The 20,000-nt window shown below is 45.0% G+C and overlaps 1 protein-coding gene across 2 annotated transcripts in view; it reads left to right on the top strand.

Annotated features, from left to right (window-relative positions):
* Positions 1-20,000, top strand: part of rock1 (Rho-associated, coiled-coil containing protein kinase 1) — a 47,200-nt gene that overhangs the window by 11,740 nt on the left and 15,460 nt on the right. For both annotated transcript variants that reach the window (XM_076973021.1, XM_076973020.1), the window contains exons 3-12: positions 4,988-5,088; positions 5,479-5,616; positions 11,202-11,377; positions 11,785-11,869; positions 13,430-13,574; positions 13,937-14,075; positions 14,429-14,520; positions 14,740-14,899; positions 15,127-15,196; positions 19,262-19,350. In XM_076973021.1, coding sequence (XP_076829136.1) covers positions 4,988-5,088; positions 5,479-5,616; positions 11,202-11,377; positions 11,785-11,869; positions 13,430-13,574; positions 13,937-14,075; positions 14,429-14,520; positions 14,740-14,899; positions 15,127-15,196; positions 19,262-19,350 — 1,195 coding nt within the window. The remainder of the gene's footprint in view (positions 1-4,987; positions 5,089-5,478; positions 5,617-11,201; positions 11,378-11,784; positions 11,870-13,429; positions 13,575-13,936; positions 14,076-14,428; positions 14,521-14,739; positions 14,900-15,126; positions 15,197-19,261; positions 19,351-20,000) is intronic.

Below are 20,000 nucleotides of genomic sequence, written 5' to 3'. Positions count from 1 at the left end.
GTTCACTGGACCGATGTGAGTAGTTCTGTTCTGGTGTTTGTTCACTGGACCAATGTGAGTAGTTCTGTTCTGGTGTTAGTTCACTGAACCGATGTGAGTAGTTCTGTTCTGGTGTTTGTTGACAGGACCGATGTGAGTAGTTCTGTTCTGGTGTTAGTTCACAGGACCGATGTGAGTAGTTCTGTTCTGGTGTTTGTTCACTGGACCGATGTGAGTAGTTCTGTTCTGATGTTTGTTGACTGGACCGATGTGAGTAGTTCTGTTCTGGTGTTTGTTGACTGGACCGATGTGAGTAGTTCTGTTCTGGTGTTTGTTGACAGGACCGATGTGAGTAGTTCTGTTCTGGTGTTTGTTGACTCGACCGATGTGAGTAGTTCTGTTCTGGTGTTTGTTGACTCGACCGATGTGAGTAGTTCTGTTCTGATGTTTGTTGACTGGACCGATGTGAGTAGTTCTGTTCTGGTGTTTGTTGACTGGACCGATGTGAGTAGTTCTGTTCTGGTGTTTGTTGACAGGACCGATGTGAGTAGTTCTGTTCTGATGTTTGTTGACGGTACCGATGCGGTTCTGCTGTTTGTTGTGAAGACTGTATGTGGCCGTAATCCCGTGCTACAGTCCTTTAGAGGTCATTAAGAGGGGGGGGGGGGTGTGGTGGCTTAGCTACCGTGAAAAAGTAATCCGATTGCTGATTACTCCTTTAAAAAGTAACTATGTTACGGATTACTTGATTTTAAAAGTAACTATGTTCGATTACAAGTTACTTTAATTTTGCTGCTGAATGTAACTACTAATTTTTCCAATACTCACTTTATTGGAAGTGCATTTTTAACAGTAATAATGTATCTCCTGACTAGTGTCATTGTTTAACAGTAACAATGTATCTCCTGATTAGACACGATACTAAGAATTACAACTTCGATACGATACTTTAAAAAGTATTGAAATTCGATACGATTTTCGATACCAAAGTCAGATACTGTGCTCATTTCCGTTTTAAAGGCTTTTTATTTATTTTTTATAAACAAACAAATGAATATTGTATTTTGTTTCACAAATGTCAAATAAATAAAAGGTGTAGTCCCTACCACATTAAAACAGAAAAATAAATAATTGCACATTTATATAAATTAACATAAATAATAGTAGTGCACTCTGGAATTCACATTTAGAAGTTAAAAAAGGCTAGTGCAAAAAGTGTATTTTAAGTATACTTTAAACAACTTTAACTCTTTAAGTAACTAAAACCTCAGTATTAGAGTTCAGTATTCATAGATGATTGATCCATTGTAGTACGATCACTCTTTTTTTCTCCCTGTATGCTGTCGCACTTACGGCTCTTAAACCAAGAATATGACATTTGCTAGGATACCATAATCGGACACATAATTTTGTATGCTATAATACTAGAAATGGGAATAATCACCAACCTCTTGGAATGTTTTGTACAAATATGCGTGCCTTCAGGTGTTTGGCCAGATTCGTTGTGTTAAGCTAGGTTTAAACTTTCGCGAGTGACCGTAGCGCGCGAGTCCGCACACCTTGTCCGCGTGCTTGAAAATGCTTGAAACAAATAGCTGTCTGACTGAACCGTTCTCTTGTATTACGTTAACAAATACGAGCCTCTTGTAATTCCAGGACGAAACATGAGAGAACGTGAAGACGTTAAAATTGGGCGTTTTTAAAATAAACAACCATTAAATAATGTGATAAAAAAGTGAATAATTTCGAGTATATGTATAAATATTTAACTAAAGTTTAACGTGCTGGGAAATATTGAAATGGAACTTGAAAGTGATGTACAAGTGCTTTAATTCCACCTTGTTGGTGTATGAACCCTACAAACATGACTGTTCATTGTGCTGCGGCACGCTAAGTTACAAAATTCTAGAGGTGCACGACCTCGCGAATTGACAGCGCACGAGGCTACCGCGATTACATCATTTTCTCCGCGCGGACCCTCGCGCTGCTCGCGGCGCGTCAAGTATAAACCAGGCTTTAGCGCCCTTCATTGAAATGTTCTGAAAGTACCGCCTGCAAACTGGCTTGTTCATGTCCTTCGGTTTTCCATCTGTATCTGCTTCGAATCCAAAGTATTTCCACACAGCACTTCTGCTGCTTTCCTTGTTTAATTAAGACGAGCTGCGAACACACTGCGTTTGTTTTAGCTGCCATTTCAGCATTACCAACTGTTCTGTGCCTTACGGCACCTTGGGTGGGTCAAACCAAAGCGCATTTTATGTAAAAAGAATCGATTGGCTCCTTTGGTTGGTACAGCTTTAAAGCACCGTTTGCAGACCGGTTTTGATGTGTCCACGGGGTTGCCATGACTGTCTGAAATGTATGCAAATAATTCCATATTTCGCTTCGTGCGTGTAGTTTTTCAACAAGCTGAGGACGGTCCGTAATATTGCTTGTATTATCAGCCATCGTACACCGTTTCTTCTTATTCTGCAGAGAGGAGGCAAGTGCTGCACTGCTGTACGCGCACACTGCCCCCATGTGGCACTCTTTGGAAATACTGCTCTTAAAAAAAAAAAAAAAAACGCACTTAGTCCTATAGCACCGATACTAAGCAAACTGGGTATAGTACCGTTTTTAATGACGAAGTATCGCGATACTACTCTAGTATCGGTATACCGTGCAACACTACTCCTGACATTTAAATAATGTATCTCCTGACATTACGTTTGTGTAGCTGCGCGGTATTATTTGTAAATGTATTTGTAAACGTAATAGAAGCGAACTGTTCAGTCAGACAGCTAATTGTTGTGAAACGAAATTACAATTTCAAGCATTTTAGCCAAAATTCCAGCACTTTTCAAACCTGAATGAATGAATGAATGTTCAATTTATATAGCCCCTTTCAGGATACCCAAGGCGCTTTACAATTTTAACACAGGTACTCAGACAAGTCTCAGTTGGTAAGTCTCAGACAAGCAATCACACACACAAACCTGGAACACAATGCAACATTAAAATTCTTCAGGTAAATGATCTTTTCCCTGTTTTTGAGGGGTGTTTCTTTACACTAACACATATCGTTACGTCACTGCACAGAAAGAGGTGAATGTGCTCGCGCTCTCACAGGGTCGCGCGCAGCGTGCGGAGTCGAGCGCTACGGTCAGATGCAAAAGTAGAAATGAGCCAGAAGAAAGATGAAATATATATTTTTACTAGGGATAATAAAAATAGTAACGCACAGTTACTTGGATTAGTAACTTTAATCTGATTACTGGACTGGAAATAGTAGCGCGTTATATTACTCGTTACTAGTGGTGTGATGATACACTCAGCTCACAAGACGAGACACGATATTGGGTTCACGAGAACGAGACGAGACTAATTATATGGCTGGACAACAGACTTTTATTTAACCGAGTTGCACATGTATTTTGAAATGTTTTATTATAACTTTTAACATGCATGATGTAAGCATGAACTTTTAATAAACTTCTTCTACAAATTGAAATTAAAATAAAATTTTATAAAAGTTAAAATAAGATAAATAAAATTAAATATTTCTCCTTTTTTCAAGTGCAAACAATATTATGTGCAAAACAAAAAGTTCTTCTCTGTCAATACAGAGTGCAAATAGTGCAAACAGAGCCTGACCAAGTATGTCACTGAATTTGCTGCAACTACACTGCCATGTTCATTTTTAAGAATATTAGCATCCCCACACTGCTCCTGATATCCTGCTGTCTCCAACTTGCCAAAGCGTCTTTCCGTCCCTGCTACCTCTGTTCAAGTGAGAGGTGTTGATCTGAGTACTGAGCTGTGGTGCTGCTGTAAATGTCTCTGTATCCTGCTCGTATTAGTCGCGGTGTACGGCATTATTTTCATACAATGTTTGCATATGGTCCGTGTCTTATCAGTCACTCTCTTGCCATTTATCATTTCCGCCGGGTACCCAAAATGCTGCCAAACAAACGATTTGAAAGTGGCGGGGGCATCTTCAATAGTAATACCTGTATTTTCCGACGTCATTCTGACTGCTTGCTGGATCACAAATCCTGTGTGAGATTTTTTACGCGACTAGAAATCTCGCTGAGTTCCGTCTCGTGACACCCCTACTCGTTACTGAAAAAAGTGGTAAGATTAGAGTAAGGCGTTAGTGACATGACTGGTGTTGGGGGTGGGGGGGTAGAGGTGTTGGAGAGCCTGCAGTAACTGGGACAGTAACTGGGGGTAGTGGGAGGGCTGGTGAGGAGCTGTGGTGTTTGAGGGATCTCACACCCCTGTATGCTCTTCACTCTCCTCCACTCTGCTGCACCTCTCTCTCTCTCCCTCTCTCTCTCTCTCTCTCTCCCTCGGTTAAGTTTGACCGTTGTGATGTGCTAGTGGCTCAGAGCTCTTTGCAGGTGCGTGAGCAGCTTTAGTGTTTCCTAATGACTCACTGTCATTGTGTGTTGCTGTGTCACACACGCGTGGCTAAGAGCTGCGTGCTGCTGGCCTCGTCCTTCTGACGTATAAAAACACCTGAACGCCTCTGTCCAGGCTCCTCCCACATCCTTGGACGCTTTCGTGATTCGTAAGCTAGGGTTTGGAGGTCTATGTGTGAACCGTTTAAAGTGTGTGAAGGTTCTTACAGCAGCAGGGGCATTTATTTCTTTGGGTGGGTTATTTTTGCCATAGTTGGTCTGACCTTATTATGGTGAGTCATGAATGCTTTCTCATCTAAGAGTGGTGCAGTCATATCACCACAGAATAACGGATGATGAACCAACACCTGCTCCAGCAACTACTCCATCAACCCACGGGGGGGGGGGCGTGTCCTGTTGCCCACGGGGGGGCGTGTCACGCTGTCCACACTCGTGCTACCAGACACCCATTTCCAATACTGCACATACACGCCCCCTTAGTTCACCTCTTATTCTCAACAGCACGGCCAACACTGTCTCAGTTCTGTCTGTCTCTGCTGTCTGGAGCTCGTTTGGAAGGATTTAGCAGTGTGTGTGTGTTAAGTGCCACGTTTGTGTTCCCCCAGACAAGGACACGGTCAGTAAGATCCGGAGCTTGCGGATGAAGGCGGAAGACTACGAGGTGGTGAAGGTCATCGGGAGAGGAGCGTTTGGAGAGGTGCAGCTGGTAAGAGTGCTGACTGGACTTAACGTCATTCTGTTTGGGCGCAGTAGAAACAGGGCTGACCACGTCCCCCTGGGGCTGACCACGTCCCCCTGGGGCTGACCACATCCCCCTGGGGCTGACCACGTCCCCCTGGGCTGATGACCTTAGGGATGTTGAGTTGGGACTCACAGGGAAATTACCAAAGAAATGACACCAAAAACACCCTCTGTAGCGGCACCATCATAGCAGGCTTTCGTTAGCCAGTGCCAACATGACTGTGTTGTACCACATCAGCCCAGTGCTAAGTGCTGGCTCTGAGCAACACTCCGCCTTAACCCCGCCCTCAACTCCACCCTTAACCTCACCTCACCCTCAAACCTGCCCTTAACCCCGCCCTCTTCCTGTTTGCAGGTCAGACATAAAGCCACCAGAAAAGTCTTCGCCATGAAGCTTCTCAGCAAGTTTGAGATGATCAAACGGTCGGACTCTGCTTTCTTCTGGGAGGAGAGGGATATCATGGCGTTCGCTGACAGTGCATGGGTGGTGCAGGTACAGCAGCGCCATCTACAGACCAGGAGGGCAGCTGCACTGCTGCTTCCTTATGAGCTGTGATGTAGAGCTGTAGGACTAAACACAGCCTGTGTTGTAGAGCTGTAGGACTAAACCCAGCCTGTGTTGTAGAGCTGTAGGACTAAACCCAGCCTGTGTTGTAGAGCTGTAGGACTAAACCCAGCCTGTGTTGTAGAGCTCTACGACTAAACACAGCCTGTGTTGTAGAGCTCTACGACTAAACACAGCCTGTGTTGTAGAGCTCTACGACTAAACACAGCCTGTGTTGTAGAGCTCTACGACTAAACACACCCTGTGCTGTAGAGCTGTAGGACTAAACACACCCTGTGCTGTAGAGCTGTAGGATTAAACACCGTGATGTAGAGCTGTAGGACTAAACACAGCCTGTTTTGTAGAGCTGTAGGACTAAACACAGCCTGTGTTGTAGAGCTGTAGGACTAAACACAGCCTGTGCTGTAGAACTGTAGGACTAAACACACCCTGTGCTGTAGAGCTGTAGGACTAAACACACCCTGTGCTGTAGAGCTGTAGGACTAAACACAGCCTGCGCTGTAGAGCTGTAGGACTAAACACAGCCTGCGTTGTAGAGCTGTAGGACTAAACACAGCCTGCGTTGTAGAGCTGTAGGACTAAACACAGCCTGCGTTGTAGAGCTGTAGGACTAAACACAGCCTGCGTTGTAGAGCTGTAGGACTAAACACAGCCTGTGTTGTAGAGCTGTAGGACTAAACACAGCCTGTGTTGTAGAGCTGTAGGACTAAACACAGCCTGTGTTGTAGAGCTCTACGACTAAACACAGCCTGTGATGTAGAGCTCTACGACTAAACACAGCCTGTGATGTAGAGCTCTACGACTAAACACACCCTGTGCTGTAGAGCTCTACGACTAAACACACCCTGTGCTGTAGAGCTGTAGGACTAAACACACCCTGTGCTGTAGAGCTGTAGGATTAAACACCCTGTGCTGTAGAGCTGTAGGATTAAACACAGCCTGTGTTGTAGAACTCTACGACTAAACACAGCCTGTGTTGTAGAGCTCTACGACTAAACACAGCCTGTGTTGTAGAGCTCTACGACTAAACACACCCTGTGCTGTAGAGCTGTAGGCAGAGGTGGGGACTCGAGTCACATGACTTGGACTCGAGTCAGACTCGAGTCATTAATATTAAGACTTTAGACTTGACTTGAAAAAATATTCAGAGACTTAGACTTGACTTGGACTTTTACACCAATAACTTGGGACTTGAATTGGACTTGAACCTGTTTACTTGCAAAGACTTGATTTTTTTTACCCCAAATCTAATTTTTAAAACGCATATTAATATTTATAAAGTGCGCCCCATTAATTTCATTTCCGTCCTTCTGACGCAGACCAGTCCTCTGCTTTTCCACACTCTGTACGCGTGTGTGTGCATGAGCTGCAGCACAACCAATCAAATGGGGGGTTGGCGAACGTAAATTTTTACCGGGCGGGGTGTAAAATGGACACAAATTAAGTATTATATCGTGATCGATCGATCGCCAGTGGTTGGTGCCAGAGCGAACTAGTAACTCATTGAATCATAGATGTGGATCAGAGTAGCGGTGCACGATATGACGATATAAAATCGTGAATGGCGATAACGAGTGGAGAATCGCAGGCGATCTACCAAATTAGAGAAATCGTATAGATCGCCTTTGCCAATTAGCGCAATGACTCTTTTATGCTGGTTCCCACCGATGCGTCAGACGTAGGGTCAGACTGACCAATCACAGCGAACTGTGCGTCTTCCACGCCTCCATGTTGTGTTTGTAAAAATAAAAACAACGACGGCTGAAAGCCAAACCGAGGAGCTGGTAATGAAGAGGAAATCCACCTCTGTAATCTGAAATTGATTCGGATTTTCTTCCACTGACCAAAACCAAACTACAGCGATATGTAAAGTGTGCAAAGACACGTGAAAACATCCGATGCCAGTACAACAAATTTATTCAATCACTTGAGACGTAGACATCCCAAGTAATATGCCGAAAGTGAAACATTCCGGGCAGCCGTCTCACAAGTGACCATAGCGCGCGACTCCGCCACACCTCGCGCGAACGATATGTAGTAGTATAAAGAAACATCCCTCAAAAACGGGAAGGAACATTTACTTGACGAATTTTAATGTTGCTTTGTGTTTCAGGTTTGAAAAGTGCTGGAATTTAGGCTAAGTAGCCTACTTGAAATGCTTGAAATTGTAACTACTTCGTTTCACATCAAATATCTGTCTGACTGAACAGTCTCTTGTATTACGTTAACAAATACGAGCCTCTTGTAATTCCAGGACGAAACATGACAGAACGTGAAGACGTTAAGATTGGGCGTTTTGAAAATAAACCACCATTAAATAATGTGATAAAAAAGCGAATTATATCGAATCATTTCGACTATATGTATAAATATTTAACTTGAAGTTTAAAGTGCTGGGAAATATTTAGTGCAATAGTGCACTTTAACAGTGTAAGGAACTGCATGACGCAGAGCAGGGAGGCGGACACATAACAGGTAGGCAGTCCGAACATGAAATATAAACGGGCATGGTGGCACAAAGAACAAAAGGCACGGGAAACAAAGACTAGGCTGAACGTACTTACGACGAAGACGAAACAGAAACAGTTAAATCTACTAGAGCACGAACGAGGCAAGAGAATAAACAGGTAAGTAGCACAAAATAACCGATACCGACATGGGAGACACGGGGACTATAAATACATTTAACTAGACTAGAAACAGGCAGGGTTGCCAGGTCCTACAAAAATATCCCGCACAAAGTAGCCCAAAGAACCGCATCCCGCGACCCCAGAATTTTTACCCGCGGCTGGATTTTCAAACAAGCCCAATTTGGCGTGAAAACCGCAAACCTGGCAACTATGGAAACAGGTGAAGACAATAACGACAAGCGCGTGGCAGACGTGGGGAAACCATAGAAACACACAACAAGGCGGGCTCAAGGAGCAGGGAACAACAGACGAGGAACAGGGAAACCGGAGTGACAGCTAGGAGAGGGGGGCGTAGCCCTACGTGACACAGTGTCACGTGTGTTGTTTACATTTTTTGTTTACAATGTTTGCACATGGAAAATTGCAATATCATTCATTGAAATCTGCATTTAAAAAAAAGCTTTGTAGCCCCAATTTTTTTTTGTTTTTTTTTGGATGGAAGATCGTGATAAAAAATCGAAATCGTGATTTTATGAAAAAAATCGTGATACTATTTTTTTCCCATATCGCCCACCCCTAGATCAGAGGTAAATAAACTAGATTTTTTCCGGCGTGAGAAATCGGATGTGTGGCGTGAGAGCGTGTGAAGACGGTCAAATGCGTGTGTCTCACGCTCAATGCGTGAGAGTTGGCAACCCTGGGTTCTGTATCTGAACTCGGGGAAGAGAGCCTCTCTCTGTCACCATCATAATATCCAGTTCTATCTCAGCATGGATTGTGTATTTGAAGACATCTACGTCGAGAAAAAAATATATTGACAAAAGTGGAGCGAGTTTTCAGCTATGGGGACATCATTCATCGTGCACAAATGACATACAGACTTTTGGCCAGCAAATGCAATGCAGAATAGTTTACTGAAATGTCTAAAGTTGCAGATTCCTGTTAATTCTTCAGTTCTTATATTTGTTTGTCTTGTGTCACTCATGTTCTCCAAGAAACCAGATAAGAGAAGAGAGGGAAAATGCTGTTATGGTTCTTTGTATTGTACTGTGAAAATATCAGCACTTTTTATTTGAACATGGAGTTCTACTTATGACTTTTTCACAGAATATTTATTTCTGGAAAATTGTAGTTTAAAGTATGAATATTTTTGCAGCTAAGTTTAACAAATTGAACTGTGCAATAAAGAGGTGTAATTTTAATTTTTTTTTATACTTCGTGTTTTCAGTTGCACATGTTTTATCAAGATTTGAGGAGAATACAGATTTAAAAAAGAACGCATGTCTATTATTTACATTTAAAATATACCTGCAACATTGGTAAAAAAAAAAAAAAAAAAGACTCGAAAGGACTTGAAATTGAAGGTTTCAGACTTGGGACTTGACTTGACTATTGCCTGTCTTGACTCGAGACTTGACTTGACTTGAGTGTCTTTGCTTGAGACTTGACTCGGGACTTGAGGTATAAAGACTTGGACTTACTTGAGACTTGCAAAACACTGACTTGGTCCCACCTCTGGCTGTAGGACTAAACACACCCTGTGCTGTAGAGCTGTAGGACTAAACACAGCCTGCGCTGTAGAGCTGTAGGACTAAACACAGCCTGTGTTGTAGAGCTGTAGGACTAAACACAGCCTGTGTTGTAGAGCTGTAGGACTAAACACAGCCTGTGTTGTAGAGCTCTACGACTAAACACAGCCTGTGTTGTAGAGCTCTACGACTAAACACACCCTGTGCTGTAGAGCTCTACGACTAAACACACCCTGTGCTGTAGAGCTCTACGACTAAACACACCCTGTGCTGTAGAGCTCTACGACTAAACACACCCTGTGCTGTAGAGCTCTACGACTAAACACACCCTGTGCTGTAGAGCTCTACGACTAAACACACCCTGTGCTGTAGAGCTCTACGACTAAACACACCCTGTGCTGTAGAGCTGTAGGACTAAACACACCCTGTGCTGTAGAGCTGTAGGATTAAACACACCGTGATGTAGAGCTGTAGGACTAAACACAGCCTGTGTTGTAGAGCTCTACGACTAAACATAGCCTGTGTTGTAGAGCTCTACGACTAAACACACCCTGTGCTGTAGAACTGTAGGACTAAACACACCCTGTGCTGTAGAACTGTAGGACTAAAGACACCCTGCGCTGTAGAGCTGTAGGACTAAACACAGCCTGCGTTGTAGAGCTGTAGGACTAAACACAGCCTGCGTTGTAGAGCTGTAGGACTAAACACAGCCTGCGTTGTAGAGCTGTAGGACTAAACACAGCCTGCGTTGTAGAGCTCTACGACTAAACACAGCATGCGTTGTAGAGCTCTACGACTAAACACAGCCTGCGATGTAGAGCTCTACGACTAAACACAGCCTGCGCTGTAGAGCTGTAGGACTAAACACAGCCTGCGCTGTAGAGCTGTAGGACTAAACACAGCCTGCGCTGTAGAGCTGTAGGACTAAACACAGCCTGTGTTGTAGAGCTGTAGGACTAAACACAGCCTGTGTTGTAGAGCTGTAGGACCAAACACAGCCTGTTTTGTAGAGCTCTACGACCAAACACAGCCTGTGATGTAGAGCTGTAGGACTAAACACAGCCTGTGTTGTAGAGCTGTAGGGCTTCAGTCTGAGCAGCACTGCTAGCCTGTGTTGTAGAGCTGTAGGGCTTCAGTCTGAGCAGCACTGCTGTCTGCATGAGCAATATCTGCTAGGGCATCTGTATGACTCATAGTTATTAGAACGCAATATATCAGTTTGTGTTATTAAGAAAATGAATTAATTAAAGCAGTTTTGTAGCCACTTACATCAGACTTTCACCCACGCACACACCCTTATGTTGTGTTACTGGACTGTCTGGTGAGTCTGATCTTCTCTCCTGGCTCTTGGCAGCTGTTCTACGCGTTCCAGGACGACCGCTACCTCTACATGGTGATGGAGTACATGCCGGGCGGAGACCTGGTCAACCTCATGAGCAACTATGACGTCCCGGAGAAGTGGGCTCGGTTCTACACGGCCGAGGTGGTGCTGGCGCTGGACGGCATTCACTCCATGGGCTTCATTCACAGGTCCGCAAGGGGCTCTCTTCTCCACCCACCTGCCCCCCCCTTCTCCACCCACCCTCTCCACCCAGAACTGTAGCAGTTCATCTGGATCCTGATCTGGGTGCCTTAACTGTGTTAAATGTCCATGTAAATCATTTCACAAGTGTTAAAAGATTCAAATAAATTATCAGCTTGTTTATCATTTCTATCATTTCTAATCTCCATGTAGTTTGTTAGCAGTAATAATACCAAGAAATCAAAACATACGTGTTCACATCTTAACCCTTCCTGAGGAAACCACTCTGCCCAGTGTGTGTCTGCCACTGGTGTCATGCTGTGACAGGCTGTGGTTACATTGCGGTGTGTTGGGCGTGTGTAAGCGTGTTAGGCGTGTTAAAGAGGCTGTGTGTTCTGTGCCCTTTTCCCTACAGGGATGTGAAACCTGATAACATGTTGCTGGACAAAACGGGCCACTTGAAGCTGGCAGACTTCGGTACCTGTATGAAGATGAACAAGGTATGAGATGGTCTTCAGAGGACTAGGGTGGTGTTCTCAGGGAACTAGGGTGGTCTTCAGGAGACTGGGGTGGTCTTCAGGAGACTGTGGTGGTGTTCTCAGGCGACTAGGGTGGTCTTCAGGAGACTGGGGTGGTCTTCAGGGGACTGGGGTGGTCTTCAGGAGACTGGTATGGTGTTCTCAGGGAACTGGTGTGGTGTTCTCAGGGGACTGGTGTGGTGTTCTCAGGGGACTGGTGTGGTGTTCTCAGGGGACTGGGGTGGTGGACAGTTAGTACCGTGTTTTCCGGACTCTAAGCCAATACTTTTTTCCCCACAATTTGAACAATGCGGCTTATACTGAGGTGCGGCTTTTCTGTAGATTTCTTCACCCGTCAGGGGGCGGAGCAGAAAGTGAATCAGGTGGTAGGTCAAAGTTGTAAATCAAAGAAGAAAGCGCTCATTTTCATTTAGCACATGCAAGCAGCAGGCACGACGGAGAAATTTTTTCAAACCAACATCCCCTCGGTTGCATGCGCATAAAGACGCTACAAATGATATTCGGGAGTTACAGTGATTATAACTTAGTTCATTGAGCACTCTAGTTTTGTCCTAACTAGATATTTAGACATAATACTACTGTAATACTGCGAAGTTGTGGTCAAAGGTGAACTTTGGTATAGCCAGTGTGTATTTTATTTAAAATAATTAACACCCTTGAGCCAGTGTGGCTTTGGACATAGATAATGCCATGTCGTTTGCTGTGATGGATAATTAAATTCTAGCTCTTATTTATGCATATAAACGTAAATCGACAATATAATCTGTAGCGTCTTTATGCGCGGATAAACGAGGGGAGTCGGAATTCAACACAACACCGGCTGAAAACCAAAACTGTCGCACATGAAATGCTACAGACACCGTTCAGAAACTGATCAGTTCAGTTAAATGCACAATGCCCGCTTAACGATGGACTTTTTAGAGACTGAAAATTCCGTCGTAAAGCAGTTTTCGTTGTTAAGCGTGACCCTAGATTTAGATACGCGTTGATCGTAAATACAGTATAGAAAAAAACTAACAATGTTCTCGTGTGTGCGTACAGCGTGAGAAAGAGCGATTGCGTTGTCGAGATGGGCTACGGTGGAGGCTGTGCTGCCTCAGCTTATCATACACAACACCCCTCCACAACACCACCCCACAACACCACTCCACAACACTCAACTGTGCTGCCACTGCTCCTCCACGCACCGCACGAAATTTTAAAAAGTCTGTCGTCACTTCGGTCCGTCGTTAACCAAACCCATCGTTAAACGGGGTTTATAGCCCGGTGCGGCTTATACAACATTTTCCCTTTTTTAAATTTTTTTATTGGTAGGTGCGGCTTATATTGAGGTGCGCTCTATAGTCCAGAAAATACGGTAGTTTTGCGCTGACCTTTTCTTTTTCTTTTCAAGATGCCTAGCTCAGTTTCAGAAAATGAAAGTTTCCTTCCTCGGGTTTCTTGTCCTTGCTAATCAGTCGTTGGAGTTGGTAAGTTTGTCCCTCACTCGGGGTTTTCCCTGCTGGTCGTCCCGCTCTGCAGGACGGTATGGTACGATGTGACACGGCGGTGGGAACCCCTGACTACATCTCTCCAGAGGTCCTGAAGTCTCAGGGGGGCGACGGCTACTACGGCCGGGAATGCGACTGGTGGTCTGTGGGGGTCTTCCTGTACGAAATGCTAGTGGGTGAGTTTCACCTCCGTCGTGCGTGCGTGCGTGAGAGATATGGACAATAATCCTCATTTACACTTTTAGATGTTTTAATATCCCTTTCAAGGTTTTATTTATTTTCATTTTATTCATTGATTTTTTAAAATCGTTTTTATTTGTCCATGTTGTACTGCTTTGCTTGTTTGACAGCTGTGTTGTGGAGAACCTAAAATATTGTGTTTTCTGTGAGGATTAAATGTTTGTTGTGGTGGAATCGTAATGTGCCACATTTAGGCCCTTAAACCCTCAGCCCTCCGACCTCTACAGTCTCCTACAGAAAACAGTGCTGCAGGTCACTGATAAACAGTTTGAGCTGATTGGTTAATGCTTGTGATCAGGTGACACGCCATTCTATGCTGACTCGCTGGTGGGCACCTACAGCAAGATCATGAACCACAAGAATGCTCTCACCTTCCCCGACGACAGCGACATCTCCAAGGATGCCAAGAACCTCATTTGTGCCTTCCTGACTGACAGGTCAGCTCACGAGCCTCCCGCGTTCACAAGGGTCCTGGCTTCCAGATTGTGGGTTCTGGGTTCTTCTAAGACTGAGTAGCATCTGAACACGGGTCCAGCCGAAGACGAAATCTTCTAGTAGGAGTTGGTGTGCTTCCGCCGTTCACCACCTGTGTGTTTAAACAGGAACCTGAACATTTGTACCAACTACTGAATGGGTCCTGTTGCAGTTTACTAGATGGTGTAAGATGATGTGTAGTTGAACTGTTAACGGTTAACCATGTTCTCATCTGTCACTGTTTACTGTGTTGAATGAGCTGTGTACTGATATGATGGCGTGTTGAAACTGACTCCCTGGGTCGTGTTGCGTCCAGGGAGGTGCGGTTAGGGCGGAACGGCGTGGAGGAGATCAAACGACACCCTTTCTTCAAGAACGACCAGTGGAGCTGGGTGAACATCAGGGAGAGTGAGTGAACCTCCTCACCTTCAGTCCCAACACGCACTCCCCAGGCTGCCTCACCTCTGTTCACTCTTGGGGTCAGAGGTCAGAATAAGGGGAGATAGAGGCTAGTCTGGCCACGCCCCCTCGTGATCACACTGTGTGTAACAGACAGTAAGGAGCCTGAGCTGTCGGTGTGTGTGTGTGTGTGTTGGTTCTGTGCGTAATAACGACCCCCGTTTGCAGCTGCTGCCCCCGTGGTCGCGGAGCTGAGTAGCGACGTGGACACCAGCAACTTTGATGACATTGAGGAGGAGCGAGGAGAAGAGGAGACCTTCCCCATCCCAAAGGCCTTCGTGGGGAACCAGCTCCCCTTCGTTGGGTTCACCTATTACAGCGCTCACCAGTTAGTGACACGCGCTCACACTCGCCTTCGCACGACTGAGCAGACGCTCGTGCCCAGAGAGGCTTATGGAAGTGCTTTGTAGTCTAGGACATAATCTAAGCATACCATGAAGCTTGGAGCCCTGTCAGACATTCAGTACAGGAATATAAAAAAAACATGAAAATACAGGGGAGACACCAAGCCGGGCATTATGGGACTGTACTGAGTGGTGATGATGTCGTCTGCAGGTCACCTCCAGGGTCAAGCATGAAGACGTGTGACAAACACATCAGCAGCACTAAAGAAGACAAGAGCCATGTAAGAGCCTGGAACCACTCATGCTAAACACACGCTAAACACACACCCCAAGCCCTGGGGCACGCTGCACACACGCTAAACACACTACAAACACACCAAGCCCTGGGGCACACAACATACACGCTAAACAGACTATACACACACCAAGCCCTGGGGCACACAACACACACGCTAAACACACTATACACACACCAAGCCCTGGGGCACACAACACACACGCTAAACACACTATACACACACCAAGCCCTGGGCCACGCTGCACATACGCTAAACACACTACACACATGTCAAGCCCTGGGGCACACTACACATGCTAAACACACTATACACACGCCAAGCCCTTGGCTGTGCTACACACACTCCAAGCCCTCTGCCATGCCACACACACACACACCAAGCCCTGGGCCACGCTAAACATGCTACACTACACAAAGCCCTGGGCCATGCCACACACACCTCTAGTGGTTAGAACTCTTGACTCTGAGGGGCCAAATTATCTTTTAAATCTGTAATCTGCTGGTTTGTCACTGTGGATGCTTGTGTTTGGGTGCATGTAGGTGTGGGTGCGTTTAGCTGTGGTTTGTGATTTTACTCGTCTGTGGTTAATAGTTTATTGGCTGCAGCGTGGTGTGATAAGACGCTGCCAGTTATGAATTTCCTGTGGTGTCTCAGTGTGGGAGCTAATACGTGTTACTGGTGTCCAAAATCTGGTAATAACTCCAGATAAGAGTCTGTGTTGTGTATGATTGATTATTCAGAAGGTTATTACTTTGTCTGTTGAATTTTAGTATGACGTTGGGCTTGCTATAGAATGTTGTAAACTTTGTGGCTAGCTGTCAGTGGGTCATGATATTTCTTTATAGACCACATTTACACAGTGCTGTAGGTTCATAGTTATGTTCAGAGACATTCACAGTACATCAGATATTGAGCCATATAGTAATGCCATCAACCTTGTACATAACGTATGTTTTCAGTCTTGTCTTATAATAAGATAGTAGGGTTGTGAGAGTAGGTGCTGTCTCATGGTGTTGTGGCATGACTCATTGTTGTGGGATGGTATGGTGGTGTTACCAGGGGGCTGTCACGTGGTGTTGTAGGATGGTATGTAGGCTTGTCACGATACTAAGAATTACAACTTTGATACGATACTTAAAAAAATATTGAAATTCAATACCATTTTCGATACCAAAGTCAGATACGGTGCTAATTTCCGTTTTAAAGCCTTTTAATTTTTTTGTATAAACAAACAAATGAATGTTGCTTTGTGTTTGAAAATGCTTGAAATTGTAACTTCATTTCACAACAAATATCTGTCTGACTGAACAGTTATTTTGTGTTAAATACCAGCATCTAGTAATTCCAGGATGAAACATGAGAGAACGTGAAGACGTTACGATTGGGCATTTTGAAAATAAACAACCATTAAATAATGTGATAAAAAAAGCGAATAATTTCGAGTATATGTATAAATATTTAACTTATCCCAACAAACATGCGACGTCAGAAAGACGTTAAAATCAAGTCTGTATCACGTCGGTCAGTCCAGACCCATTTTTGCATGTCTGGTGGACGTTCAAAACTGGTTCAAAATCTGACAGTGTGACTAGGACCTTAACCTTTTAACTTAACATGAGCGTCTATGACGAGTTTTCTATCTGAACGTCTGACTAGGACCTTTATTGGATGTCAGGACGTGCAAAAACTGCAACTGAACGGCAGTAATAGACGTTTAAAAAAGACGTCGCTAAAACTTTCATTCTGGCTTTTCAGTGGACGTCTTTTGAACGTCTGACAAAGTGTCTTTGCTCGTGCTGGGAAATATTGAAATGGACCTTGAAAGTGACATACAAGTGTTTGAATTCCACAAGGTGTATGAACCCTGCAAACATGACTTTGTTCATCGCGCTGAAGCGCGGCGCACGCGAGGTCGTGCACCTCTCGAATTTTGTAACTGCGCTTCAGCGCAATGAACAGTCATGTTTGCAGGGTTCAATTCAAGCGCTTGTACCAATATTTCCCAGCACGTTAAACTTAATTAAGTTAAATATTTATACATATACTCGAAATGATTCGAAATATTGCGCTTTTAATCACATTATTTAATGGTTGTTTATTTTCAAAACGCCCAATATTAACGTCTTCACGTTCTCTCATGTTTCATCCTGGAATTACAAGAGGCTCGTATTTGTTAATGTAATACAAGAAAAATGTCCAGTCAGACAGATATTTGTTGTGAAACTACACATTTGTTGTGTAGTTACAATTTCAACATTTTCAAGTACTTTAGCCTAAATTGCAGCACTTTTCAAACCTGAAACACACTGAAACACAAAGCAGCATTAAAATTCGTCAGGTAAGTGTTCATTCCCCTGTTTTGAGGGGTGTTTCTTTTATACTACCACATATAGTTTCGGACAACACTGCAAAGCGGAAAGTATAAAGCCTCCACCGGGTCACTCAACCAGGCTTTAGCGCCCTTCGTTGAAATGTTCCAAAAGCACCGCTTGCAAACGGGCTTGTTCATATCCTTCGGTTTTCCATCTGTATCTGCTTCGAATCCAACAGCACTGGGTTTGCTTTAGCTGCCATATTAACATTACAAACTGTCCTGTGCATTACGGCAGCTTGGGTGGGTCAAACGAAAGCGCATTTTATGTAAAAAGAATCGATACTTAAGGGAAACGAGTATTGTACCGTTTCAGAATGTTCAGTATCGATACGTATCGATATATCGATTTTTTTGACAACACTAATGGTATGGTGGTGTTACCAGGAGCTGTCATGTGGTGTTGTAGGATGGTATCGTGGTGTTACCAGGGACTGTCACGTGGTGTTGTAGGATGGTATGGTGGTGTTACCAGAGGCTGTTACGTGGTGTTGTGGGATGGTATCTTGGTGTTACCAGGGGCTGTCACATGGTGTTGTAGGATGGTATGGTGGTGTTACCAGGGGCTGTCACATGGTGTTGTAGGATGGTATGGTGGTGTTACCAGGGGCTGTCACGTGGTGTTGTGGGATGGTATCGTGGTGTTACCAGGGGCTGTCACGTGGTGTTGTGGGATGGTATCGTGTCACCAGGGGCTGTCACGTGGTGTTGTGGGATGGTATGGTGGTGTTACCAGGGGCTGTCACGTGGTGTTGTAGGATGGTATCGTGGTGTTACCAGGGGCTGTCACGTGGTGTTGTAGGATGGTATGGTGGTGTTACCAGGGGCTGTCACGTGGTGTTGTAGGATGGTATCGTGGTGTTACCAGGGGCTGTCACGTGGTGTTGTAGGATGGTATGGTGGTGTTACCAGGGGCTGTCACGTGGTGTTGTAGGATGGTATCGTGGTGTTACCAGGGGCTGTCACGTGGTGTTGTAGGATGGTATGGTGGTGTTACCAGGGGCTGTCACGTGGTGTTGTAGGATGGTATTGTGGTGTTACCAGGGGCTGTCACGTGGTGTTGTAGGATGGTATGGTGGTGTTACCAGGGGCTGTCACGTGGTGTTGTAGGATGGTATGGTGGTGTTACCAGGGGCTGTCACGTGGTGTTGTAGGATGGTATGGTGGTGTTACCAGGGGCTGTCACGTGGTGTTGTAGGATGGTATCGTGGTGTTACCAGGGGCTGTCACGTGGTGTTGTAGGATGGTATGGTGGTGTTACCAGGGGCTGTCACGTGTTGTTGTAGGATGGTATGGTGGTGCTACCAGGGGCTGTCACGTGGTGTTGTAGGATGGTATGGTGGTGTTACCAGGGGCTGTCACGTGGTGTTGTAGGATGGTATGGTGGTGTTACCAGGGGCTGTCACGTGGTGTTGTAAGATGGTATGGTGGTGTTACCAGGGGCTGTCATGTGGTGTTGTAGGATGGTATGGTGGTGTTACCAGGGGCTGTCATGTGGTGTTGTAAGATGGTATGGTGGTGTTACCAGGGGCTGTCACGTGGTGTTGTAGGATGGTATCTTGGTGTTACCAGGGGCTGTCATGTGGTGTTGTAGGATGGTATCGTGGTGTTACCAGGGGCTGTCACGTGGTGGTGTGGTGTGACTGTAGTAATTGTGTGTCCTGCTGGTTTTCTAGTTGGAGAACTTGCAGAAGAGGCTCCATCATCTTGAAGAGCAGCTGCACGGAGAGATGCAGGTGAAGGATGAGCTGGAGCAGAAGTGCAGGTATACAGCTGTCTATCTGTCCATCTGTCTGTCTGTCCATCTGTCTGCCTACCCGTCTGTATGTCTCTTCATTCACATCTCAGTCTGTCTCTTTATTCATTCATATCTGGCTTTCAGCCTATAAACTACATACCTGCATATTAATTTCACCATCTGACCAAACCATAATCACTCCATTCAGATATGATTCGTCAGTCGCTAACACAGGGAACAAAATACAGTGGTGTCGGTTTCAGTCGTTTCTCTAGTTGTGAAGGTGATCTGAAGAGTGTTGGGGAAGTGCCGCCCAGGTCATTCACACACCCTCATGAAACACCTCCACCCAGATTCCCCTGGAGATCCTCGGCATTAATATGGAGAAGCAGCATTTTGCTTTATACAGCACTTTAAATAAGAATTACAAAGCGTTTTACAAAAATATACAGTTTTAATCAAATGAAATTGAGAAATATGAAGCTAGGATTGAATGAGCTATGAAGTGATGGACTAGGAGAAAAATTATGCCTAGCTCACCTACCTGCGGTGGAAAGCCGGTTTGGGGACTACCTCAGGATCTACCTGCGGGAGCACACCTTAGCCTGGTCCTGTCCCGGTGGGGGTGTGCACGCCTGTATCTGAGGAGGGTTTGTACATGGGGGAGGAACTCTGCC

Source organism: Brachyhypopomus gauderio, chromosome 14 (genome assembly GCF_052324685.1).
Source record: "Brachyhypopomus gauderio isolate BG-103 chromosome 14, BGAUD_0.2, whole genome shotgun sequence".
Taxonomy (NCBI): Eukaryota; Metazoa; Chordata; class Actinopteri; order Gymnotiformes; family Hypopomidae; genus Brachyhypopomus; species Brachyhypopomus gauderio.
Note: the sequence above shows the minus strand (reverse complement) of the source record. Positions and strands in the feature narration are given on the sequence as shown.